At 39.2% G+C, this 26,678-nt stretch overlaps 3 protein-coding genes across 4 annotated transcripts in view; 1 reads left to right on the top strand and 2 right to left on the bottom strand.

The window, feature by feature from the left end:
* Positions 1-335: 335 nt before the first annotated feature.
* On the bottom strand, positions 336-9,180 carry zgc:195001 (uncharacterized protein LOC567531 homolog). The gene is made up of 5 exons (XM_046043420.1): positions 9,159-9,180; positions 4,754-4,780; positions 4,515-4,577; positions 3,270-3,409; positions 336-793 (listed from the first exon to the last, which is right to left on the bottom strand). Exons 1-5 carry the CDS (start codon positions 9,178-9,180, stop codon positions 389-391), a joined length of 657 nt encoding a protein of 218 aa, XP_045899376.1. The 3' UTR covers positions 336-388.
* Positions 9,181-16,143: 6,963 nt separating this feature from the next.
* On the bottom strand, positions 16,144-22,158 carry emc10 (ER membrane protein complex subunit 10). 2 transcript variants are annotated; one of them, XM_046043000.1, is made up of 8 exons: positions 21,997-22,158; positions 21,804-21,870; positions 21,351-21,463; positions 20,944-21,057; positions 20,193-20,377; positions 19,843-19,936; positions 16,958-17,055; positions 16,144-16,461 (listed from the first exon to the last, which is right to left on the bottom strand). In XM_046043000.1, exons 1-7 carry the CDS (start codon positions 22,087-22,089, stop codon positions 16,969-16,971), a joined length of 753 nt encoding a protein of 250 aa, XP_045898956.1. In that variant the 5' UTR covers positions 22,090-22,158; the 3' UTR covers positions 16,144-16,461; positions 16,958-16,968. The 2 variants fall into 2 exon arrangements, with proteins under 2 accessions (XP_045898956.1, XP_045898951.1); XM_046042995.1 differs by lacking the exon at positions 16,958-17,055.
* A 2,548-nt stretch (positions 22,159-24,706) lies between these two features.
* Positions 24,707-26,678, top strand: part of mybpc2a (myosin binding protein Ca) — a 64,011-nt gene continuing 62,039 nt past the window's right edge. The window contains exon 1 of the mRNA XM_046042160.1: positions 24,707-24,809. Within this exon, the coding sequence (XP_045898116.1) occupies positions 24,722-24,809 (88 nt within the window). The 5' untranslated portion in view covers positions 24,707-24,721. The remainder of the gene's footprint in view (positions 24,810-26,678) is intronic.

Genomic DNA, 26,678 nt, shown 5'->3' with positions numbered 1-26,678 from the left:
TGCGGTCTCATGTCAGTGTTATTAAACAATAGTTAATTTTATTGACTACATTTAGCACTTAAAAAGGTTCAAGAGTTAAGCAAACACCCTACAAAGTTCCTGCATGTTACAAAAACATACAAGACCTTGCCTAAAACTCAATGTTAAATAAAATACATAAATAGATACACAATAGTAAATAAAATAATTTGGCATCTGTGGATATGACATCAAATCAAGAGGCTTTCTTCATGCACCAGAGAAAGCAAACACAATCTACAAAGATGTCACAACGTGCTTTACAACTACAACACTTGTTCCCTAAACATCACAAGCTTTCCATATGCCTCCTGACGCCATCTTAAATTTTTATTATTTGACTCCCCCGCGTGCTAAACCCTCAGCTATGTCACTGATCCTTTTTCCGAATAAGGCAGAACGAATTTGTGCCAACCCAGAACCCGGGGAAAACCTGCTCCTGGATGCTGACTTTGAACTTGTGAATCAGCCGCACCTCCTTCTCGCCCTCTCCCTCCACCAAGAGGAACTTGATGATGCCGGCGGGCTGGTCAACGTAGATGCCAATGGTGGAGCTATGGGGGAGCTCGATGTCCGTGTTCTCGCTGTTGGTCCAGACTTGGTAGCAGGAACCAGACCAGCCGGCGCCCCAGGAGCTGGCGTTCTCTCCGATGCCGCATGGTCCATCCTGGCCCTTCCGGGGTGCACTCTCACAGACCACCCCTATGACTACCCAGCCATCGTAGTCCACCTCCCAGTACCCTCGATAGCCCAGAAGACTCTCTTTACACAGCACCTTAAGAAGGGAGGAGGGTCAAAGCAGCAAATGAGTTAAGCTACAGTTCAAAGTTACAAAAAACGAGTCTCTTGTCGATTTATAGATTATTTGATCAACTTAAAGTTCAAGCAAAAATGCCAAATTTTATAAATTTTGAGTGTTTTTTATTTTTATTATTATCTATTGGTTTTGTTCTGATTGTTCTTTCTTTCTTCTTTTTCTCCGTTAAAAGTGTTTGGGCAGACGAAAACTCACCAAAATTGGCATGTGGGTTGCAAATTTCACCCACTACTCAGGCAAAAAAAATGGCACTCATAGACCTCATGGTGGCGCTATAAAAATCAACTTTACATTTTTGCAATTATTTGTTAAACGGCTTCGTTTAAAGTCAAACTTCTTTCATTATTTCAATCTCTGAATTCATCTGCATCTTTGCTCCTATGGTCTTCTGCTCTAAATTGTCAAATTATATGACTTTTTATCACTTTTCTCTAAAACCTATTTTGGCGAACTAGTCCCAGATGGTTTCGCCAATCGATCTGAAACTTTGGCAGGATCATCTACAGACGTCGCTGATCAAAAGTTATCAAAATAATTTTGATACGTCAATCTGTTTTTTCTCATAAATTTTTACTTTTGTGTATTTACGTACAATTTTGCATAAATGCCCGTAAATCAGAATTGGCTTAAGCTATTGTAACCAAACTCGATGCGTCTGTTCAGATACTTGGACTGAGCTTCGCTGAGCAGTCATGGGATATTCTTCCACTAGGGGGCGCTACACTTGCAAAAAGTTTATACCTCTTAATTTGCTGCATGGATTCATAAAAAATTCGGTTTGTACGATCTCGGGCCGCTACTCAGTTGATGCATAAAATTTAGTAATGATTGCTCAAAGTGGGCATGGCTTTTTACAAGAAATGTAAATTTCTAGACATTTCTCATTCCTAACTTCAAAAAAATCAGCCATACGTCCTAGAGAGCTTAAATTTTGCCGTTTGCCTCACTGCAACCAGCGATCAATTCAGAAGTCAGTCACTCTGTTTTTCAGAATATGCTAAATCAATTAACATCTATATCTCCACAAGTCTTTCTTCAAACGCTACCAAAATCAACACAGGCTTAATCTAGATGGCCAATATCAAGTATTTCAAAGGGTTTTTAGATTGTTAACAATCAGGTTCAGATCATAGTGAGTCTAAGGTCTTTATTTTACTTGGATCCCTCGCAGTTTCTTCTTTTTTTCTCTGCTAAAAATAGTTTGTGCAGCTCAAACTTTAAATCTTGGAAACAACATATAAGGTACATATAATGACACTCTCTGATCTCAAGGTGATGCTGTAAAAATCAAGTCTCAAAGTCCAAATTCTTTCATCACTTTAATCTCTTAAGTCGTCTGTGTCTTTTCTTCTCCTCTGAAAATGTCAAATGTGGCGTTTCTTTACAACTTGCTTGGAACCCGATCCTTGCTGCTTGCGGCTATATTTCCTTGTTACATTTGTTAGTAAACTGAATATATTTGGCTTTTAGACCATTCATCAGATAAAACAAGACTGTACTGCAATGTGATGTGAAAATGTATTCTCAAATAACTGCAGGAAACAAGTATTTATGAATAGAGACCAGTGGTGGAAAGTAACATAATACACCTATTTAAGTGCTGTAATTAAGTACAATTGATGATGCTTTACTTGAGTATTTCCATTTAAGGCTACTTAATACCTAAAATGTAAATTGATATTTAGTTTTAAATAAAGAACACATGATTGGTAAAAGATAAAGCCATAGGTTCCCAAACTTTTTGACTTTTGACCCCTTATAAAAAACAGCCATTGAGGACATTTCCTCGATAATTATTCAATATATAATAAAATTCAAACAGGTAACATTTTACAATAGTTTACAAAACAGAGAAGAAAAAAATCCACAAAATTAAAGGATAATTTCAGTATTTTTTAAACCTGGGCCCTATTTTCACATATTTTGGTGTTGAAATGACTTGTAGGTACAAAATGTTTTAGAAGATGTGCAGTAGATGGCTTCAGCTGGCAGCCACAGCTGCTGCAGTGGTTGCAATGTATTCCCTCGGGGCAATTTCCCCCGTTAAAATGAATGCGTATTTTTGCCACCGGCAGGCTCAGACATGGATGTAAAGGTACTTCTTCCACCACTGAAGGAGATTGAGCTAGCAGTTAATCATGCTTGAATAGCTGCCAGTGTGGTGTAATACATACAATTATAAATTACAGCATAGAGAGACCATTGTCTTTAGCTGAATCTAAATGTAAATGAAAGGAATTCTCACTAAAATCTCTTAGTAAGATGAGATGATACCAAATGATTCACAAGTGTTGGCTTGGTTGTCATTGGACAGTGTGACCAAAAATAAACCAGTACAATAAAGGTAACTTTATTTCATTGATTAAGACCAATGACAACAACACTAGGTGTGATAACTGTGAACTCTATTTCCCATGACCACAGCAAGGCCTACCTGTGGTGAGTGTTCATATCTCTCAGGCCTGTTGGGGTATGGGCACACTGCATCTGACGTACGGGCCACCTTGGACCCGCCCTCTGAAATCCACAACAGTTTCTGTGCAGTCTTATCATCCAGAGAGAGGGGGATCCAATCTGAGAGAACGGAGACGGAAAAATACAAGCAGAAAGTGGGTGACGGGAAGGTGACGAGGCAGAAGCAGTTTACATAAGGATGGGAAGAAGAGGCAGACAAATATCTATAGATCTGAAAAGGCAGCGATAGGATGGAAATAGTGAAGTAAAAAGGAATAAAGAAAATATTCAGTTTCAGTTTACATGACAATTTAAGGCTAGTCTGAATAAGTCCCACTGGTTAGCGGGAAGCTGTGAAAGCTGTAATTAGTCAATCTGAATTTATATTTGATCATTTTAAGTTGAATATCTTGTTTTTAAGTGAAGACAGATTAATTGGTGGTGTTGGTGACTTTTGCTCAGTCAGGATATAATGTGACAGACAGCTGAATCTTTAATTGAAATATAAGCTTTATTAGTCAAAGGCACAAATATCTGCACTTACAAATGAGAAATACAACACAGTCTTCATGTCAACTCAAACTGTCGTTGACTTGCTGATTTGCACTTACTGTGCTAACAATCATGCAAGCTGTTTTATTCTGCCTTGTTTCATTTATTATAAAAAGAAAAGCATTTAAACACTATTCAGCTGAACATCTTTTGTCCAAAACACATTTCTGAACACTAGTGTGACATCTAATTATTAGAGTCATTTACTAGGTTAACTTTATGGGTTGATGAATAGATATATTGAACATTATATGTATTTACATTTAACTAGAACAAAAGTGATATACCAGTACATTTTTTTAGTAAAAAGTTAATTAAATGTGTAAATAAATTATTTAATCTCATTATTCTCTCTTAAAGTGATGAATTATGTTTAGATTTGTATTTAAAGTGATATTACATCTTAGTGTGGCCTTAAACCTAACTTCAAATGTTTACTTTCTAAATAGTTTTACTGTATTTTATTTCATTATCACTTAATTAATGTATGACGTTTATCTAGAGACAATAAAGACTCCATACTTTAGTGCACTAGTTTCCATTAATAGCTTGAATGAATATTGTGTGGCATTATTTGGTCAATGGATGGAGTCAAAGCTGGTTTATTCTTCTATTACATAGGACATTTATATATATTTCCTTAACAATTAAACAACACCTTACAAAGTCTTACATTTCATAAAGTCAGCCCTGGTGGTTGGTTCAGGAATATTTGGTTCATATTGTGGCAGCTTTTCTGTGGTGACAGACAGGAGCGATAACAAGAGAATTAGAAGGAAATGCATTAAAGTTGATCAAATCATCATAATCAAATTTACATGACACTGCCTATTTAATTGAATGAATGGTTCTCGTTATCCTATGGTGATTTACAAAGACTTCCTAATAGCAATACACCATGTTGATCTTTACCTTCAGCAGCACTGCTGTTTTTTCTTCCTGGAATAGAAAATGACAGAGGGTCAATTCACTGGGTCGATCTACCACAGTTTGTGGCTTATATATGTATAAAAAAATTGAAATGCCCAACACTATTCAGGGTGCCACCTGCAAGTAAACCCCAGCCAGCTACTCTAAACCTTCTCTTCTTTCCCTGTAGCCTCTCCCTTCATCATTGCTTCTGTCAGGCTGGCTTTTATCTTCAGTATATCATCCACTGCTTTTCAACATACAGTAGATCACAGAGGACTATGTGTGCTATGTCGGCTCAGCACTGATTTGTGAAGTTTCCTCATGCCAGCCAAAGTTTAGGTTTCCACACAAGGAATCCGGAGGACAGAGCTTGAATTTGTTAAGGACAGCGGGACCACTGACAGCCGGAGTCTCATTCTAAGAATAAACTTTCTGTATGATGCTGTTACTTAACACCGCCGGGGGCATGTTTGTCATGTTGTGGGCTGGTGCATAATCTCTGTTCGTTTGTTCCTCCTCCAGTTTGTTAGTCACTGTGTCTTCTGACATTCAGAGAAAAATGTGATCCAGTCTGGTCACCCGGCACCCCTCTGCGCAAGCCGTCCACACTCGGGTTACTGTTTCTCAGATTGACAGAAACTAACTCATCATTCTTACTCAGCTATCAGACTGTTACATCATCACATTAGCTTGATTTGTGTGTCCTTTGCTATTGCCAAAATTAGACAGAACAGCTTCAATTCTCCTGATTCCATATAAGGGTGCTCCTAACTGTGATTTTCATATAGCTGATGGCTGTGTATTAAACATTAGTGGGCCTGAAAACACGCTATCTAGACATATTTGTGTGTACTTAACCTCAACCACCAGTTTTCCCCAAATTTGAAAAATAGTTTGAGAATATCACACAAATATTCTGTATCAGCTTATTCCAACGTTCACTGAAGATATATGTTTATTAAATTGAGTGCTTATTTAAACCTAAGATCATATCAGCATATGGATATATCTACATTATGTTGATATTACACATGTTGTATTAAATTTGTCTGTTTTGTTTTGTGTGTTGTGTGTATATTGTTTGATGACAAACTAAATCCAAAATGAACAGAGAAGATCTTTAGGGTTCTGGTGAAATATGTGAAGCATAGCCTTTATGTGGTTGTTAACTTATTAACATGAATCTAAATGCACTGAATAACCCCAGTGAATGCCTCTTTTGAATGTGACGTGTCTGTGATCACAGCAGTGCTGGTGCCCATTTGAAGAGGAGAGTCAGCTCTTTCAAATGGATGGTTGTTCCCTGCACATGTCTGAGGAAACATAACCTCTGAAGCCTGCATGAGCCTCAGCTTGGGAGAACGCCAGCAGTGGAACAACCAGGAGGACAAATGGTAAAACATCTGCAAACATCAGATGTGATTGAGGGGGTGTATTTGCTTTCCCTGAATCGTGCTGGCCTGCAGATCTTTTTAGTGTGGCTAATGCGATGAGAAGGGTTGTAGGGTTTCCAGAAGATGAGAAGGCCAACTTTAAAACTGTTGGCTTTTAAGGCATAGATCCACGGCTCCTCCTTTAAAGTCTAAAATACAGTGTGCTGTAATTAAAAATCTGAATATATACAGTATTACTGTTATGCAGGAGACCATTATGTCGAATACAATTACCTGACTGAAGCCACTAAGACCAGAACATTTGATAATTTGCTGGGCATGCAGAAATATTAATTGGACCCTACTGAGGCTTAGGGTCCAATTACAGACCAGATTTCAGTTTGGACGTTGTCCACTTGTCCTTACTGACTCCAGCAGCAAGCCTGCTGCATACATTGTTCATCCATGTACATAATACTGAACAACAGCTGGACAGAGCTGCACATGAGGACAGGAGGAGAGATTTGGCAGGACAGAGAGTGATAGAGTGAAGGTCATGTAGTTGTCATTGGAAATTGGTGAAGCAGAAAGACTCTGGTGACAGATCACTTCGTTTGTCTTTCTTCCCCTCATCGCGTCCATAAAGGAACACAGCCAGTGAGACAGGGACACGATGAAAGAAAAGCCTTGTGGAATAGCACTGGGTTCATCAAGGCTTTAAGAGGAATTACTGAGCATAGGTTAGAAGACAGACATTCGGAGAAATGCTACACTGTAAATAAAGTAAAATCTATAAAATGTTTCCGGGTTCTGTCTGAATGAAGCGAACACCTCGGGTAACCTTGGAATGAGATATCAGGCTGGCAGTTAGTGAGGTGGGTGATTGGAGATACGCCAGCTCCCCTACTGCGCTGTGGAGGTTAAACCCATGCGGATGCCTATCCACGCTCAGCGGGATCAACAGGAAAGCCCCGCAGAGATAAACAGATACTCAGAAAGATTGATGACTTGACATCACAGCAATAGAGACATTGAGGAGACAGGGTGGGATGCAAGAGTGAGGTGTGAGGTATAAAAATATTTAAGGGCAGAGGGATCATAATCCATATGCCTTGTAAAATCAAGTCAGGTATAATGGACGGATATCTGGATGAAGTAGTTGGAGTTTGAGCAAAAACTGTCAACTGAACTGGATTTGTGAATAACTTCAAAAGGAGGAAAGACCTTCAGTGAGGTAGATTTTGGTGAGCATCTATGCCAGCGTCAAGATACAAACATGAGTTTCGTCCTCTGAGCACATGTTTAAAGGAGAGGACAGCTCAGCAGGACCCTGCCAACAGGTCAATGTTGGATCTCTCAATATTTCATGAGTGCTGTTTGTTCTGGACGGTCGCATGGTGGACTCTTTCCCCGCTCAGATTCCCCTCTCAGTGGGATATAGCTACATTATCTGTGCAGATCGGGTTCAAAACATCCCACTGAGACAGCAAGATCAGAAGATGAAGTGAGATAAGGAGGAGGGTGAGATGAGCAGAGAGATGAGGTGGCGTGGGCCCAGGCTCATCCCTCTGGTTCCTGTCAAGTTTTCCTGGCTAGAAGTCCTGCAAATGATGAGTACACGTGAGGAAGGAAATAAAATACATGGAGGGGCAGATGGGTGAAGGAAGAATGATTCTGGGAATAGGAAAGATTCAAAGGAAAAGCCTGGTACAAAAAGAAAAGGGACAGATCTATAAAATGTGAATCCCCCTGTGGGCTCCTGCACAGAATTACTTTATTCAATCGTGTTTAGTGTATTTCATGCAACCAACATTAGCTAATCACATTAGTTTATTAGACTATCTTTCTGTTATGGCGACAAAGTAAACATTTGATAGTAGTAATTCCTTATGGAGAAGTTAAAGTGCACAGGCCGGGGTGCCGTATGTTACATAATGGCAGAATCAGACAGCCGTTTATAAAACCGAGATGGGCTTTTACATTTTGGGACTTGAATTACTGTGCAGCATTTCACACTTCATTACTGTGGCTGCCAGAGGAGGGATTAGTGACATTTGTTCTGGGAGTTGGGAAGGGGGGGTATATGGGTGTGTGAGTTATGGAAGCAATGGAATGGGAAACACTGAGCAAGGATAAGAAATATCCAAAAGAAGCACGACAATAGATCTTCATATGAAGCAACTACCTATAGTAGGGACAGAAAGAGGGTGAAGCAATGCGAGCAACCTGAGACAGGTGCGTCACATTGGAGGGAGAGGAACCAAAAAGACAGACAGAAATATGAGCTCTGAAATTGCAGACGAGGCTTTGACATTGAAGGGAATTCAGTAAGCGACGGCACAAGTGGAGAAGAAACCGTAACCGCCAGGGGAGAGGCTCTTTCATGTACTTTGTTGACATGATTAATGGGCTGGAGAAAACAGGCAGAATCCAAGGAGAGGATCATTGGATGTTTGGCTCAAAACTGACTCAGCGTGAGGTAACTTAACAACATAAAATAAACACATGATAAATTGGTAATAAAACACTGTGACAAGCAATTAATAAAGTTAACCTACTCAAGCGGTGACACACTTTGAATAAAATATAAATGGCTGAAATAATACAGCATGATTTATCTCTGCGGTCTTTATTGCATGCTTATTGATGTGATCTTAATATAAAATTTGGACACTTAACCAAAGAATGAAAATAAAGAAGAAAAAGGTGACTTAAATCAGAAACTGAACCATGAGCCCACGTGGAATCTAGAGCAGAAAATGTCACTAATTTCACCTAATTGCCAAATCACAGAATTACAGAAAACATTTTTAAATTTAAATTTATTTAATATTTACATTTAAATTATAACAAGGTATAACATGTTTTACCTTAGAAATGTACAACCTACCTGTACTTTCTGTGATGTAGTAACAAACTCTAATTGTAAAATAGTTGAAATGTTAAATGAGGTGATGCTTTCACTCTCATGACACATGGTATGATGTCCCTCACATGTCCCCACAGAAATCCAGGTGAGGATGGTTTCTTACCTGCTTTCTTGGGCACAGGCATGATTCCCTTGGTGCTCACGGTGCTGTTTGGCATCAAACGTGGAGCTCTTGTGATAGTGCCTGTCCATCTCCAGAGGGTTGCTCTTATTGACTTCCAAATGAGTGGGGAGGGGGGAAACGCCGCGAGGAGGAGGGATTGTGCATACGTTTTGGCTGGACGTAACGGTTACCCAAAGGGTTGGTCCTGTCACATGAAACGTGATCCTTTCTGGGGATCAGATAGATGGAGACAAGCAAATACCCAGTATATCCCAAGTATGCTCATTTGCATACACATGGATGGAGCATGTGCATGAGGTACCCCAGATATGAAGTGACATCAACACATTTGAGTTTTTATGACATATGGAAATATGACCAGATTTCTGGAATATTTCTAGAGATTTTGGTGCCTGAATTGACAGGGTGGGTACATGTACATGACAAACTCCGAACCAAGAATGAAAGGCCACTGATTTTAAAACTGCACGTTTAACTGACTCTGACACAAGCTATAGGTGGTTGGGTGGTAGTGTTGGGGGGATGTCAGTATTTAAGATGGCTGCCAGCTACTCACTGGAGACCTGTCGTCAATACCAGATCCCATCAATCAGCAGCTGCTGTAAGTGCACTCTGGCAAAGAACTTGGGGCAAAGTGTACTGAACTGCTGATGTGGTCAGAGCTTGAAAATAACAACTTGTTACCAGTGTGTGAGCACAAATGTTGCTGACATTGCTTTTCAGTCGTCTCAAGTAACTACTTTTAATTGAGCATAGATTTGTTTATAACAAGCACTTTAAAGTCTGTCATTATTCCATCTCGCATATATATATATATATATATATATATATATATATATATATATATATTTATACTTACAAAAAAATCTTAATCTTGTTGGAAAGTAATTAAAAGTTTCAGTAGCTGAACAGATTTTTTATACACCATGATGCACAAAATAAAGACGTATATCCTTTCAGGACTTTCACTTCAGTGTATCAATTCAGTATTTTTCCCACTTGCCCTCCTTGTCTGTCCATGCATTTATCTTGCTCTCAGTAACTTGGATCCAGCAGTGGAAGAAGTACTCACATCTTTTATGTAAGTAAAAGCAGCAATACCACAACATAAAACACACAGTTATGAGTTACAAGACCTGCATTCAAAGTATTGTCAACAAAATGAACTAAATGTACAGCAACAAATGTACTCAAAAGTAAAAGTACTCCAAAAGTCTTGTATCATATATAATCATACTTGTAATTATATAATTAAATATATACATTATATTATTGGATTACTCTACAAGTACATATATGTTACTGTAAGCAGCATTTTAATTTTGTAGATGGTTGAAATAGCACTAATTGTAACTACTTTATAATATTGTTTGGTAGTTAAAAACTGAGCACTGCATCATAATTTATATGCTGATCATGTATATATATATAAAATCTTAATCTGCAAAGTAATTAGTAACTATAGCTATCAGATAAATGTAAAGGAGCAAAACATTATTTTTCATTAAAATGAAGTGGAGAAAAAATAGAGAGTAGAATAACATAGAAATACACAAAGTATGAACACATCAACATTAATTAAGTATAGTACTTGAGCAAATGTACTACATTCCACCACTGAATGGATCAGCTCTCATCTGCAAGTTGATGTCATCACAAATCAAAAGGCAGGCAAAAATGATTCTTTCTCATTCTTTTGTTATCAGCAGCCACAGACAGTAATAACTGTTCTCCAAATGAAAAACTTCACACAATGTTTAAATCATAGAAATGCTGAAATTAAGTGGTATTCTCCTTCAGGCATGTAAGTCTTGTGTTAGTCTCTACATACTGTCTTTGTTGAACCTCTGTGTCTGGAAAGTTTCCTCAACTGGCACTTCTTAATTGATACAACTTAATAGGGAATAACTCCCTGTCACAAGAAAGTGTCTCACTACTATTAGAAGAAGAATTTTAATGAAGTGTAACTACCCGCTTAGCACCGGCTGCTGTAATACCTCCGTATGAGGCATGAAAACACATTTCAACACCTGCTGCTCACTGCTGTCAGTGAGTGGGCTTAAATGGTATTGTACCATAACCTTTGGGTGTGTTTAGGGGCACGATGCACAACATTGTACAGTCACTATTCCAGGGTACATTACCACCCAGCTTAGCTGTGAAATGTCCTATCATGTTACTTAATGTTAACATGATGGGGCTATGGTGAAATGTATAGCATGTTTGGGCAGTGGGGGATACAATAAGTGTAAGGCTGTAATCTGTGAAGGCCTGCTGGGATGCTTTTGAGGGACTGTGAAGACTACCCCTTGTAGTTTCCTTGGCTCTCCTCTGACTGACAAGGCAGGTGCTTCCTCCTTCTCACTTGCCTCTCACTTGTTTTTGCCCATGTTTCTGGTTCTCTGTATGAAAAGTGTGGTCTGAAGTCTCTTAAACAACCATTACTTAATGGGAATCTTTCTGAATTGGTGGAAGAAGAATTCCGATCCTTTACTTCAGTAAAAGTACAAGTACAAGATAGTAAAACGTAAAAATATTTATATGTGTTAAAATGCACAGACAATACTTCTTAAGTAAAATTACAAATGCATTATCAGCTAAATGTACTCAAATATGATATGGATCAGTGATAGAGCAGCATTTTATGGTTGTAGCTGGTCAAGGTGGAGATAGTTTTAACTACTTTATTTATAGTTTGGTAGTTTAGTCCAGTGGTCCCCAACCTAAGGGTTAGGCCCCTCCAAAGGGTTAGAAGATAAATCTGAGGGGTCGTGAGATGGCTACTGGGAGATGGAAGAAGAAAAAACAATGTTATGCCACAAAAATGTCTTTTTCATTTCTAAACAGTGCTGTTTCTTTTATTTAAATGAGACGTTTAGAGGGGAAATGTCTCTTTGGTGCTGCTTAATACTCATCTGAATTGTGACAAGCAGACACTGCTTTCTTGCAAGGGGTCACTAACCAAAAAGGCTGCTTTAACAAATCGTTGTTTTTTGTGCACTTAGTTTTATGTCATGTCTTATCTTTAATAACTCAAGCATGGTTAAAGCGTCCAGATTTACAGCGTGACAACTACAGGCCAAAGTCAACAGGCCCCCCACAGCTTTAGTGCAACATAAACCTTGTAACTGCACCTAAATCACGAGATGAAATAAGAGGGGGTATGTTGTGCCTAACACATGGTGTCATGCTGACATTGGTGGTCTCCAAGCGACTGAGAGCCATGAGATTTATGAGTAACTGCTATGCAGGCGGCAGCCTGTTTCATGCCTCCCCTCTTCTCCTCACCCTGCCCTCCTCCAATTTCTGCCATAATGTTTTCTTCTTCAATATTTCTCGGAATTACATTAGTTACCTATTATCCTCTCTCGATATTATCAAAACCATATGAGCACTTCTTGCATATCTTGCCAATCAACTGTAATGTTTGGAAGCGTATATAGCACAATATCAATACGTATTTTTTTAAATAATTCACATAAAATTTTAAAAAATTGTATCAGCAGGTTGGACTCCCTTTGGATTCCTTTATGGCACAATAAGAAGAGTGCTCTAAAAGGTTATTGGTGTACCTTCCAATGGCATGTGCCAATAATAATGCTGCTGTTATGAACAACGTAGAAAGTTATTTTAACCATGATCAAATTTAATTACAGTGACTAAACTAAGTTTGCCCAATGACTTAAAGCTCCATTGAATAATATGTGTGTAATATGTGTGAATCCACCGAGAATCAGCATCCATCTCTGCAGGCTGATGAAGAAAGTGGAACCTTTAGAGACTAAAGAGGCAGATAACTTTCTCAAGAGTTGGTGGATACTAAAACCGAGCTTATAAGAGACTGAGCAGTGGATTTGAGGTGGGGATATGCTCAAAAATATGATGGGTTGTATGACTTGAAGGCGGGGGGAAAGGCGGGGTTGTCACCAAGACGTGATAATTATTTAAATATGGGGATTACATCGCACACATCGTGACAATCTTTCCTGGAAGGCATTAATAGTGTTGGATTTGGTTGTTCAAATTGACAGAAATAGATTTGTCAAGAATGAAAAAGAGAGCTAGAGAGAAACGTTCCAACCCGGCCAACCTCCACACAGCTGGCCGATCATTGCATGAAGATGATGTGAAATTTACAGAAATTTTCAGATGGAGTCCCCCAGTTCTGATGTCAGAAAGGTGAAGGGAGGGGTTTCGGACATTGGTGACCATCCCAGAAGACAGTAACTTCGGCAGGAGCATACCAGAACATTTACAGAACGTTCATCAGGCGGCCAAATAAACTCCAATCAATGTGTAAATGACTCCAAGTCTTGGTTCTGGCAAAAATGTACAGAAATAAAGTCAATAAACAAACTTTTGTCAGAACAGACATGTCAAAAAGATTTATCATGATTTTGACGGCAGACGTGAATGCTCCAGTGGACTGTGCATGGACATTGTTTTCCAACCCTTACATGTAGGGGTTGTTTTCCAACCCCGTATGGAGAAAACAACCCCTACATGTAGGGGTTGTTTTCCAACCCCGTATGGAGAAACCAACCCCTACATGGAGACGCTACAGCGTTGGTTGTGCTATGCATCTTCCTAAATGATATACAACATCTTAAAAAAGCTGACAAACAGCATTCTTAATCATTAAAATGTACAACAACCTGGTTTATTCAACTTTTAGTTTAGTCTTTACCTCTACCTATCTTTCCACTTTTACAAATTGTACTGTAACATGATCGTTATCATCAGTTGTTCTTAAACTATAAAGTTTCATTAGGTTCATTTTACTTGAATACAACTTTTATATTCATAGGTGGATGTTCATTTTAGCCTAAACACATTTTCCTATCCATTATACACATGTAGAAAGCAACACATGTTCATGTGTGGCCTCAGTGTAACTGCAAACACATATGATTCCTGGTGTTCAAGATCTCAACGATCTTCTTCAGTACATACTTTACAGTCCGTGCTGATAGGTCTACCATGATTCATTAGTGTTGCTGTAAGTATGCTGAAAGTAAAATCCCACACATAGACGAGACTGTGTTTTTAAGTGTAAGTATGGAGATGACTTTTGTCGGCTCACTTCATTCAATCTCTCCTGTTTCTTTCAGCTATGGTCATCACCTTATTTCTCATGTTGTACAGGAAAATATGCAAGAGAAGGCGACTGACGAACAGTCACAGAGCAAGTGTTTGATTCTGAGAAAGGCCTGGCTGGTGATTCAACAGGGGCAGAGGGCACTCAAGTGTTGAAGCCTAATGCTGAGCCTCCTAAAATAAGAGGATTGTCCTCACAGTTGTACACTGGGACTAAAAACAGACGGACTGACTGACAAGGAAGAGGATAGGCAATGTTGACACAGGGATTTGGGGACTTTCTATTTCTAAAGCCGTGTTGTTTTGAATCTGTGATCTTCCTCCCTGACTCATGATTATAAATACACAGATAGGTGGCAGGGTGATGGACCAAAGGCACAGATGTTGACATTAGCTCCCCAAACATGGCTGTAGTCAGGATCCACGGCAGACTGGCAGTCACCTTTTAGTTTGGATAGGACTGTCTTTCTGTTGAGCTGTATTCTGCCCTCCAAGTTTCCAAGTAGCTTGCTTTTGTAGGATTTCAGTTTTTACTTTTGTCTTTGCATTTAAACCACCTATAAACATCACCTGCCATCTGTAAGGTATGTCTTAAATACTATTTTTTATTCTCATGGTTAAGGTACAATACTGTATCACAGTACTTTCAGATTTTTTTGGTTTACAAAGAATTTACTTGTTTATTCATTTCTTTGTTAAAGACAGTGCTTTTTATGCACAGGGGAAAAATACACATAAAAGACAGTGATGAAATTCGGATTTACAAGAATATATATGGTGTGGTCTCAAGTGGCTTCTGTCTTGAAATAAATCCAACAAAAATGAAATAACATACTATAATAACATAATGTAAAATAACATTTTGTGTTTTTATATATTTAGTCATTTTAAAATACAAAATCAAATCAATATTGATACTAAAATAATGCATTTATAAATAAAGTAAAATACTCTGATTCTGTGAAAAATACCTGGACAAATTCCTTGAAATTTAAGGTCTGGAATACACTCTTTCAAAATTGTAAATAAAGGGAAGATGGAAAAGACAAAGTAAACTGTCTATATATGAATGCATATGAAGTATTTAGAAGAATATATTTATATATAAGCAGTATTGACTGAATACTGTAAACTGTCACAACAGTTGACACATGTTAAGGGACAGCACCAGCTGCTCCCATCTCAACAGGGTAACCCCCTGGCTGTATTATGAAGGATTAAACTGCTGAGTGGAGCCTTCCCTGTTTAAATGTCACAAACTGACACAGAAGTGGTAGCGGTTTCTCCAATCAGTGAGGGAAACCAGTCAGGCCCATTAGGGCTTTTATTGGAATAAGATTGGACCACCTTAAATAAATGTTTATCTTATTTGTATAACAGACTACCTTGAGTTGGGTCACCTCTTTCCACATGTGCTTTCATTATTTACCTGCAATCAGCAACTCATGAATGATTGCTGACTTAAATAATATCTGTATTTATACTTATATATATAATATTAAAAAATCATTTTGTATTTAATTTTTTCCCGGGCAGAAAATACCATTAAGTTAAATACTACAAGATGAACTTCCACACCGCCTACACTTTCATGTAACATTATTTTGTTTAGTTCATGGGCACACTGTCATCTAAAACCATGATTAATCACCATTTTACACTATGTAGGCATCTCGCAATAATTTTTACCTTCACAAATCAGACCTTTTACTGATTATCTATACTGCCAATTGTGTGCCTACAGTTCATTTATGATTTTTATATTACTGAAGTGGTGTTAAACTACAGCTGAGCCTCAGAGTAAACACTTCTAGCTGATAACCAAGAGTCAAATCTTCAGTTTGAGTGACATACAAAAAAAGGCAGGTCAAGTAATAAATACTTTATTTTCACATTAGTATTAAAAATGCAGTCATCTGCAGGGCACAATATCTCCTCTTTACTGTACAAGTTAACGTTGTGTGTGTGTGTGAGACAGACATTTATCCTCATTAAATAGCATTATGTACAGAAATTAAAACTGTTTCAAGAGAATTACTGTTCAGTAAATGTTCACAAAAAAAGAAAGAATCTGTGTTGATCATCGGCCACCTCCATTGGCTGCTCCGCCTCCGGCTCCTCCACCTGATTGGTCCTGTGCGCCAGACATCATCAGGAAGAGAACAAGAGGAACGATGTACATCCACTGGAGTGCACAAGAAAAATATGGAAGTAAATCTAACAACACTTGTTTTCAAGACAACAAATTAACTGTGATCACAGAGATCTTTTGAACACTTCCAGATTGGTCATCGCAGATTAGGGTCAATTTATTTTCTGACCAGAAGAGAGGAAAAGATGAAGTGTACGAGTGAGTGAGAGACTGTAGCATAAAGAAGAAATCTCAGGGTCCAACACCAAGCACATGCTCAACATTTACACAGACAATTAAGATTTAGAATTTCTTGATGGTTCAGCATGGAGGCTTCCTCATATAAATAGCTTTGAATTAAGAAAATTGAACCTTTGCATGTATCAGTCTGAAATGTGTTTGGCATTAAACCTGGAAAAACATTAATAAAAATGGAAAAGAGGGACTGAGTGTGAAACAAGAGGGTGGGTTTTATAGTTAGTCATATTGCTTAGATGTTAAGACAGAGGAGGAAGGGGGACAGAACGAGCCACAAGTAAGAAAACAGTACTTTAGCGGGAATCAGCTCTGCTCTCTTCCTCCCCCTGCTGGGGGCTGTGCTGAATTGGTGGCCATGAGGAAGATGGCACCTCCCAGAATCAAATACCACTGGAACACAGCACAGCACCAAGTCAACACCCTGTCACTGACTGGATGCAGCACAGCACAGAGTCAGCACAGGTCACTGAACACAGCATAGAGCAAAACCACACAGAGAGATCATGAATGAGCGATATGACACAAGACCAGGATGTCTGTGGGAATGTTTCAAAACACGGGGCTCGAATGGAGAGAAGCTTTTACTCAACTGGCAGCTCAAAAATGTCAGAAGACAAACAAAATCTCCCTTCTGCTTTTAAAAGATGAAAGTTTAGTTTTAAAGTTTAAAAGTGAACGCTGTGGACAGAATATTCTCGGATGATTGGTCCAGTTTTTCAGGCTACAGCGTCACACAGAGAAGCACAGCGATACAGAGTTTCAAACCATGACAAGGACGTAGGGTGCTTTCACATTTAACCCGTTTAGTTCAGTTAAAAAACTCTCTGGGCGTGGGCTGGTGTGAAAGCTGTCAAACAAACTGTGGTGTCTTTGGAACTGTCCACAGACCCCCGCCTTTGTGGGCCCGAGACTGGGTCCAAAAAGACTTTGTTTACACAGCAGAGCAACAACAGGGCTGCATGAGAATAGGCTTTAGCATAAATTGAAAAGCTAAAAATCTATTAACTCAATCTACTGGTTGTTTGGTAAACACAGTAACAGTGGAGTCCTGGAGGCTAAGAGTTAAGAGATTTGTTGATCTTGTATCCTACTCCATGTATTTTAACAAATCTGTATGTTTCAACACTTTGAGGTCCAGTTGCTGTCCTGACTAATAATGATCATAATCAGCTACTACTTTGTGAGATCTTTGTTACAGTAAAGAGGATAAATAAACACATTAGATTCAGTAAAGTACAGCATGAATTGCTGTCAGTCATCAGAGTTTAAATATCTGTAATGTAGCGCCGATTATGCCAAATGACAGTGACCAAAACTGTAACAATCAGTGAGTTACCATTCAGTCCATATGACTTAATGTTTACTCCTCATGGTTCATTTGTAAAATGTCAGTGTGAACACAAACTGGACAAGAACTAAAAGTCCAGAACCGTCCTACAGGTGTGAAAGCACCCTTAAATAGCTGAAGAACATAGAGAAAATCCAAAACACAGAATCAGACAGACTTTTTAAAGAGATGTTTGGTAGTTTCTCAAACATCGGCAAATGAAATCCAAGAAAAAAAGTCTGTAGTAGAGCGCTACATTGGGATAGGGATCCCGCGGGTCTCATCACAAATCGCGCGGGAGCGGGCCGTTTTAACTCTGCTGCAGGCGGGAGTGGCCGGTTAAAAAGTGGAGTCAACAAACGAAGGCGAAAAGAAGATTAAATTGAGTGTATGCAGCTGCTCCCAAGAACGTACAGCACAGGCCTGACCCGAACCCGCGACCTCGGGTACAGGAGGCGGACACACTGACGAGGAGGCTAAAACTCACGGGCCCTAGCGTCAGTCGCCAGTGGCAGGGAGTGAGGTTTACTCACTGCACAGCCTTCCTGGCTTCCGTCACACAGGCTTATACAATACAAGACCAAAGCAATGCAAATCTGAAATTTGGAAAACTTCTCCGTTGTTAATGATTTAAAATTAAATGCAATGATTTACGTTGGTTATTCTGAACGTTTAGCATAGACCAAACATTTTTGTCCTTTTTTTGATCTGCATGTCACAATGGGTACGGGCGGTAGTGGAACACACATGTTGCGGAAGCAAGCGGTAAAGGTCACAAAATCAGTGGGAGCGGGATCAAGAAAACATTCCCGTGCAGGGCTCTAATCTGTAGTGAAGTGCACTCTATACTGAACTGAACAAAATTATAAATGCAACACTTTTGTTTTTGCCCCCATTCATCATGAGCTTCTACTCCAGGTGTGGCAGATCAAGATGGTGATCAGACAGCATGGGTATCGCACAGGTGTCACAATAAAAGGCCACTCGAAAATGTGCAGTTCCATCACACAGCACAATGCCACAGATGTCGCAAGTTTTGGGGGAGTGTGCAATTGGCATGCTGACTGCAGGAATGTCCATCAGAGCAGTGAATTGAAAGTTCATTTCTCTACCATAAGCCGTTTCAGAGAATTTGGCAGTACATCCAACCGGCCTAACAACAGCAGACCACATGTAACCACACCAGCCCAGGACCTCCACATCTAGCACTTTCACCTCCAAGATCATCTGAGACCAGCCGCCCGGACAGCTGCTGCAACAATCGGTTTGCAAAACCAAAGAATTTCTGCAAAAACTGTCAGGAACCATCTCAGGCAAGCTTATCTGCATGCTCGTCGTGCTCTTCGGGGTCTCAACCTGACTGCAACTTTGCACAGCCATTGAAGAGGAGTGGACCAACACTCCACAGGCCACAATCAACAACCTGATCAACTCTATGTGAAGGAAATGTGTTGCAAATGGTGGTCACACCAGATACTGACTGGTTTCTGGATTATTTTGGCAAAGGAGAAGTGCTCACTAACACAGACACACTGACACATTTGTGAACAATATTTGAGAGAAATAGGCCTTTTGTGTACGTAGTCTTAGATCTTTGAGTTCAGCTCATAATGAATCGGGGCAAAAACAAAAGTATTGTGTTTATAATTTTGTTAAGTGTATATTTTAACACATGCTGCATGCATTGAAAAAGTTGTGGTGAGTCTGATGGAGCAAAACAGTTATGAGCTAAATAGGTATATGTAACTATATGGGCCATTACAATCATCAGAGCCCAATTACTAAAGGCAAAGAGTATCTTAAGGCACAGCCTGCTAGCCTTATCAGCAGTTTTCAGTGAGGGTACTTACATATTTTGCGAAGAAAGATTTCTGTTCTTGTGGATTCTTCCCTTTCTTCTCAGATTCCTGTTCCATTCGTTCAAGGAACAGAGCCGTCTCAGGTCTGGAAGAAAGTTGGTATGGGAAAATGATGTAAAGCTGTTACACCAAGGCAAATATAACTGAATCAAAGAAATCGGAAAAAGCTACTGAAGGATTACACTAATGCACAGACAGCTTCAGATTTGAGTGGCAGCAATGTGCTACCATAAGCAGACAAGTTTTATCAGGCAGAGCTAAATGGAACAGGGGAAAAAAAGGAAATGAGAAACGGTGAAAAGGTTCTTTTATATTTAACAAATACGTAATCTAAGACTCACCCCGGTGCATTGACAGGAGCCATGACACTGAGTGTGGTGTTGAAAACCTCAAGATCAACTTCATCCTCAACCTCAGTGCCCCTACAGGCGCCAGGTATTGTCACTATGGAGACACCAATGAGGTACCCAGAGACGTCAGAGTGGAGCGTGATGACATCGCTCAGATGAGACTCAACCATGGCACACTAAAGATCAGAGCAGAATAAAGGTTCATGTTACACCAATAAAAGATAGTTAGTGTCACCATTTATAGTCACATGATGTTCAATCTATTAGATCCATATTACACTCATTTTAGAAAGCTCTTAATCTGAATTACCTAAAGTACTTCTGTCTTTACAAACAAGTGACTTAGTTTTAATAAGCAATAATTTTATTTAACTGGGGTGCCATTTATATTAAGGCACTAAGACAACTATAAACTTGTAAACCAACAAAAAAAAAACAACAATCAATATCAATTTAATTGTAATTAAACATATATAACGTCAAAACAAAAATACCCTACATAACTCTTTATTATGAGTTAATTAAATAGAAAGAGAGAGACATCTAAAAGAACAATAATTTGATTAAGTAGTCCCATCAACGGCACATATCTTACACAGAGCAGACAGACTTCTCAAATGTTGTTGAAACTCTTCATGTACTCTCTCAGTTCCCTAACCTCCTCTAGTCTTATGTTTAAAGCAATTTTAAATAAGTGTTCTTTGGAAGATTATTTCCTGGTGAAGACAAGTGAAATACATACGGCTCTGACAAATGCGGTGAGGTAACCTTCCATCTGCCGCTCTGTCTGCCTGTCTGCCTGCAGGAAAACACGAGGCACTCTGATTCTGTACAGACCGTCCACTGCAGCCACTTCCTGTGGAGTCATTCAAGTAAACAAACATGTTAGAGATGCAGGTTCATGCCTTGCCATTGTGATCCCACTCAAACCCTTTTGTATGACTCTCAGACATGGGATTTTTTTTGTATATTACTCTGCTTGTCAATGGTCATTATACAGTTGTGATGACCTTTTTTGCTGCAGCCTTTTTTCCATGGGCATAATGTGTCCAAAAATAACTAGAGTTTGTTGTTGAAAACGATTTTGGTAAGCTCTGTGTTGGACACAACAACAGTACTAGTCAGTTCGCAACCTTTTAACTGTGTCACCTTCAGTTTGGCTCTGTCTTCCTCTGATAGCTGGTTCTGACTTAGTGAGACGCTGGGCTCCCTGCCAGCTTTCAACACCAGTGCTCCGCGTACTCGAAACTTTGCTACATCATCTGAGACAAGACGGACAACAGACAGTTAGAGCAGAAAAGATAGCATGAATGAATGACTGGAAAAGCACTGTTGCACATTTTAAAATTATGTTGCATGCCGAATTTCATAGAACAAATTGGCAGTTCTGAAGATCTACACTTATGTTGAACCATGTAAATTAATTTATTTACACATCAAAAAACATTAAACTGACAGATTTTTGAATGAAGTTTGGTGTGTCTCAGCATTCGGATTTGGCGTTATCACTACTAGCACACGGCAGCTTAGTTAGCTTAACAGCATTAGCAATAGCGTATTATACAACGTAATAGTAATAAAATAATTATATCACTTCCTCACCGACTTCAAAAGAGTGTTCAAGCGGCACAGAGAAACCACTGAATTCAGTGTCCAGGACATCGCCAACCTGATAATAAAAATAAAATGTACCGTTAGCCTCCAGCTGGTCAAAGCTAATGCTAAGTAGATGGCTAACAGGTGCAGTTTCCTCTAAACCGCAGTCAAATTCTAGCGTTAAATTAATAACACTTACCTTTCTACCATTATTACAACACACAAAATTTGTGCATACGACAAACAAAACAGTGGAAACAACAGCAACTTTAAATGGAATAAGACGAGCCATTTTGACACAGATTGAGGCACCGGAACACAGTGTCAAGTTTGCTGCAATAACATTATAACTTCCGGATGTGTTTCTTCATAACAAAAGTCTGTAAAGTACATGACATGGAAATGTTTGTTCCGCTACCCCTGTGGGGACATCCAGAGGCGTTGCTAGACATAAAGCTCTAATGGGGCACAGACCCCCTCATTCCCCTTTTAAATTATGATGAATGATTTCGATATATTTTTGATTGAAGTGTATGAAATGTGTTAGTATCTGTCTCACCAGCTTCCCTTGCTTAGTCCATTAATATTGGCACTGATATGTGGATTCCTGTTCCATTTGTTCAAGGAACAGAGCCGTCTCAGGTCTGGAAGAAAGTTGGTATGGGAAAATGATGTAAAGCTGTTACACCAAGGCAAATATAACTGAATCAAAGAAATTGGAAAAAGCTACTTCAGGAAAGGTATCCTTATACTCGTCAAACCTGTCCCCCTGCAACAAGGTGGCACAGACAAGGTGGTCTGTGAAGGAGAAACGCTCCCTAGTGTGTCCCAGGATGGTGTCACAGACCTATAGAGATAATTACAAAAAATATATATGTAAATGTAAGGTAGTAGTCTGGAGTAGGCCACTAGTTGTCACTGTTGCAATGACTTTCAAAAAGAAAAATAGAGCCATTTGAGTTTTTGAGACAGTAGTTGTTGTTGTTTAGTTTTTGGTGGCTTCATATTTAATTTGATCATTTATTTTTATGTTGCCAATTTATTATTTGGGATGCTGTTGTATAATATTAAAATTATGATTTTAGATTTAGATTTTGGATTTATACCAAACAAAATATGTTTTCTGGAGTCTGTAGAATATGATATGTGGTCAGGACATCTCTGCAGCACAACAATAATGTAAAATGGTATTTTGACTGATTTCTATAACAAACTCACGTCTGCTGCAATCCTTTCTCGGTCTTCTGGACTGAGCGCCTGTCAGAGAACCACTGCTTTGCTCACCAATGGAATGGAGAGAGTTTCTGCAAAGGTCAAAGATCATTTATTATAATATTGGCAAAAGGGAAAGAGAGTTAATAATGAAAGAGAAAGCAAATAATGATCATATTATAGGAATACAGTTACCTGATCTTTTCTATTTCCTGTTGGAGCTGTTGGATGCTCACTTTGATATGGACCGAATCAATTTTCTTCTTCTGGAGCTTGGCATAGAGGAAGTCTACATGTGGCATGATGTGGTGATAAAGTTCCAGAAAGAACTCAAAATCCTGATCCTCCAGCAGCATGGCCAGGGTTCCTGCTTCTCAGACAGTACTGGGGTCAAACTCACCTGAGTCTTGTATGCTCTCAAAACAGTGAATGAGATCTTCTGTGTGCTCAAAAACAGTATTGATGGCACGGCTCTGAAAGTTCCATCTGACGTTGCTGGATCTTGGCAGTCTATGGGCAACCACTTTATCCAGAAAACATGTCCGCTTGGGTGACTTGGAAAAAAAGCTAGAAAATCCACCAATGTTAGAAAAAAAAGTTTTTGACGTTCCCTAAATACAGTAGCACTGTCAAGGTGCTCTTTCAATGCAAACATCAAGAGGCAACAAAATCCACCAATCCGCGAAATATACCGGGGTTATCTGAGCTCTCACTCTCATCATGGCCACGTAAAGCCAACTCAAAGGCTCCACAAAATTTCACACTGTCTATTATACTGGACAGTATGTGACGATTTTTTGTCACCTCTTCGTTGTGCCTTCTAATGCCAATTCTGTAGCCTTCATCTAGTTGTTCAGAAATGCTAACTCTGCCCAAAAAAAACATTAGTTTCATACTCAGTGGCGGCAGGCCAATAGAGGGCGCTAAGGTGCCGTCCTCCCTGGTGGTGGAAACTTTTTACATAAAATCTATGGGTGAAAAGTGTTTTGAAATAAACAGTAATTAAGTATATGTGTGTTTAAAAGGCACAATAATGTGTAATATATAAAATATAGGCTAAATATTTATGTTTGGGTGTGAAATTAGCTTCCTGCTCACTCACTTATCTCTTCTGGGGCAGTGGAGAAAGTGCCCAGGCAGCACAGCAGCGCAGCCAATAACTGGCCGTAACTGACACAAGATATGCTCATAGCAACAGAAATAAAGCCAATCAGCCTCAGATCTGATGCCTGAAGGGCGCTCCAGGATCTGCCCCAAGCGCAGTCAGTCAGTGGGACACGTGACGTTGACAAGATGAATGCGGAACTCAAGACCGACACAGGCTTTCAGTCTTGGCTAGCTGGATGCAATGATTTAAATACCTTATTTTGCTTCCCATGCTTACTTTTTAATACGATTAAGATTAAGATGAAAAGATTAAGAAACACAAGTGTACGAGGGTGCATATGGATAATATGGTGAAGCTAGCCATGCTAGGCAGAGTTAACATCGGCCTTGCGTGGCCACAATGAGACCGCATCCTCTGACAACCCTGGCGTTTTCAGTAAATCTTGTTGCCTCGCTGAACAGCGTGTTGGAGGAGAACCTTAAGACAGCTACCGTTTTCAAAGGCACCCTGTGCATAACAAACTTTTGGACTGCATGCTGTCAGTTCTTAAAGATTAAATTCTGGAGGAAGTAAAAAAATGCAGAATATTTTGCTATTCAGGCAGATGAGACAACTGACATTTCCACCCACTACCAGCTGGTGCTTGTGCTGTGGTACATCAACAAGGAGAACAACATCTGTTGGCTACAGAGGTAAGCTGTAAAGTTTATAGGCAGCTCTGAAGTGTTAAGATGTGGTTATTTCCAGTGGTGGACAGTAACTTAAGTAGGCCTACTGTACTGAAGTACAAATTAGAGGTAGCCTATTTGTACTTTACTTGAGTATTTTCTTTTCATTCCACTTTCTATGTTTATTTTCACTGTTTATGTTTTTGTATATTAATATAATATAGCCTAATAATATTATATTGGCATTAAATAATTTCTGACTATTTCACAAAGCACTGGTATCATGCAATTTGTGTTCATTTGTATTGGAGACGGTTACTGAAACTGACTGGATATGGTACAGCCTCGCCTAAAATGTTTTTCACCAGCCGCCACTGCTGCCTGCTGTCCTTGAAAGTCAGAAAGATAGTTATTTTCTCTTCTTGTGCACAGGATAGTCCCTCTTAGTTTTCTCATCAATGTTGTAAATTCTCTATTTGAACATTGGCTCATTTTTTTTGCCACATTTCATATCGTTAACAACGTGCCTTTTCACATCAAACAGTATTTATTTTGAAATTGTAACCGGACGTTGCATATATAATATTGCTAACTTGACCGGACGGTGCAGATTTTGCCAATTGTTGCTAACTTGACCGCAAAGCCCTATACGTCCAATAGCGACGCCAAGGGGTATTGACAATTTCAGTGGGTCACAGCACATGGATACAGGGGCATGTGCCCCGTGAAAACAGTCTAGCGACGCCTGTGGGGACATCCCATTGAGATGCATTCATTAGCCCCTTACCTCTAACCTTCATAACTATGTGCCTAATGCTTACCCTAACCTTAACTTATTTGTAAGGTGAACTCTAAAACCACGCTTTAGCCCTCAAAAAGCAGTCTCTACTTGTGGGGACCTCAATTTTTGTCCCCATGGTGACACTAGTCCCCATGGGTTGGGTTGGTGTGTATAAAAATGAAACACACACAGTTAATTTGTACATGCTGAGCTATTTAAAGTATGTGCTGACCTACTTGCATGCAGATTGTTCATGCATATATCTCAATATATACCAACTTACTTTACTTTTCACTTCTGTCTGTTTCTGAACATGTCGATGTTGTCACCTGCTATGCCAGTGCTGCTACACAGAACAGTATTTACTCTTTGAATTTGTATTTTTAGAATTTTTGTATTTACAGTAGTTTTCTTGTCTGTTGACAGAATGCAACTAATGAACCAGGCCTGTGTGTTTCTGTCTTGTAACGTGTCAGTAGCAATGTCTTCTTCTTGCCGATTTAATAAGGTTTTGATTTCTATTTTGGGCTGTCTATACTTCAGCTTAGTGTTGCTCTATTTTTTGTCTGTAGCAAAGAAGGTAACATAATAATTTACCAAAAAGACATGTTGAGTTGTTGAGTGCTCAAACAAGTAATGTGTTCTAATCTACATGATATTTTTGCGTTTGTATATCTCGAGCATTATCTACTGTAAACTATGTATAGGATTAATAGTTTAATATCAGTGGTTTAATATCTGTCTGCACAAACACAATATGTAACACTCACACATATAACACTCTCCACTATGTCTCACTCTCCTTGGCAGTCCAAAAAAAGAAGTAGCCTACTATACTTGAACTGCATATAATGTAGACCTGTTGTGAATATTCATCACTCTGGATGCACCGCCACATCACGGGCCAGCAGAGGCTGCTAACAGACCAAAAAAGGCCCCCAACCTTCCTCTCACCCCTACCCCCCTTCCAAAGGCCTCTAAAAGTGCCACTTTATTAGCTGAAAAATAAATATTTATGTCCTGTGATGAAGAGGGTTGTTCATGTTCTTAAATCTTTAGTCAGCATTCTTTGTTCTACCTCAGCCTGGATTTTATTTACCTAAATGTCCTTT

The sequence above is a fragment of the Micropterus dolomieu genome, linkage group LG02 (genome assembly GCF_021292245.1).
Source record: "Micropterus dolomieu isolate WLL.071019.BEF.003 ecotype Adirondacks linkage group LG02, ASM2129224v1, whole genome shotgun sequence".
NCBI classification, from domain to species: Eukaryota; Metazoa; Chordata; class Actinopteri; order Centrarchiformes; family Centrarchidae; genus Micropterus; species Micropterus dolomieu.
This window is presented reverse-complemented; position numbering and strand designations above follow the sequence as displayed.

Excerpts from the sequence above, each read along its gene's own strand:
- emc10 (XM_046042995.1), bottom strand. The coding sequence starts at position 22,089 with ATGGCTCGTCTTATTCCATTTAAAGTTGCTGTTGTTTCCACTGTTTTG. Across the intron at positions 21,058-21,350 it reads AAGACAGAGCCAAACTGAAG|GAAGTGGCTGCAGTGGACGG; the intron begins GTGACACAGTTA and ends ATGACTCCACAG. Across the intron at positions 16,462-19,842 it reads AATCTTTCTTCGCAAAATAT|TGGATGTACATCGTTCCTCT; the intron begins GTAAGTACCCTC and ends TGTGCACTCCAG.
- zgc:195001 (XM_046043420.1), bottom strand. The coding sequence starts at position 9,180 with ATGCCTGTGCCCAAGAAAGCAG. Across the intron at positions 3,410-4,514 it reads CAGGGCTGACTTTATGAAAT|ATTGGATCCCCCTCTCTCTG; the intron begins GTAAGACTTTGT and ends CCGTTCTCTCAG. Across the intron at positions 794-3,269 it reads GATATGAACACTCACCACAG|GTGCTGTGTAAAGAGAGTCT; the intron begins GTAGGCCTTGCT and ends TCCCTTCTTAAG.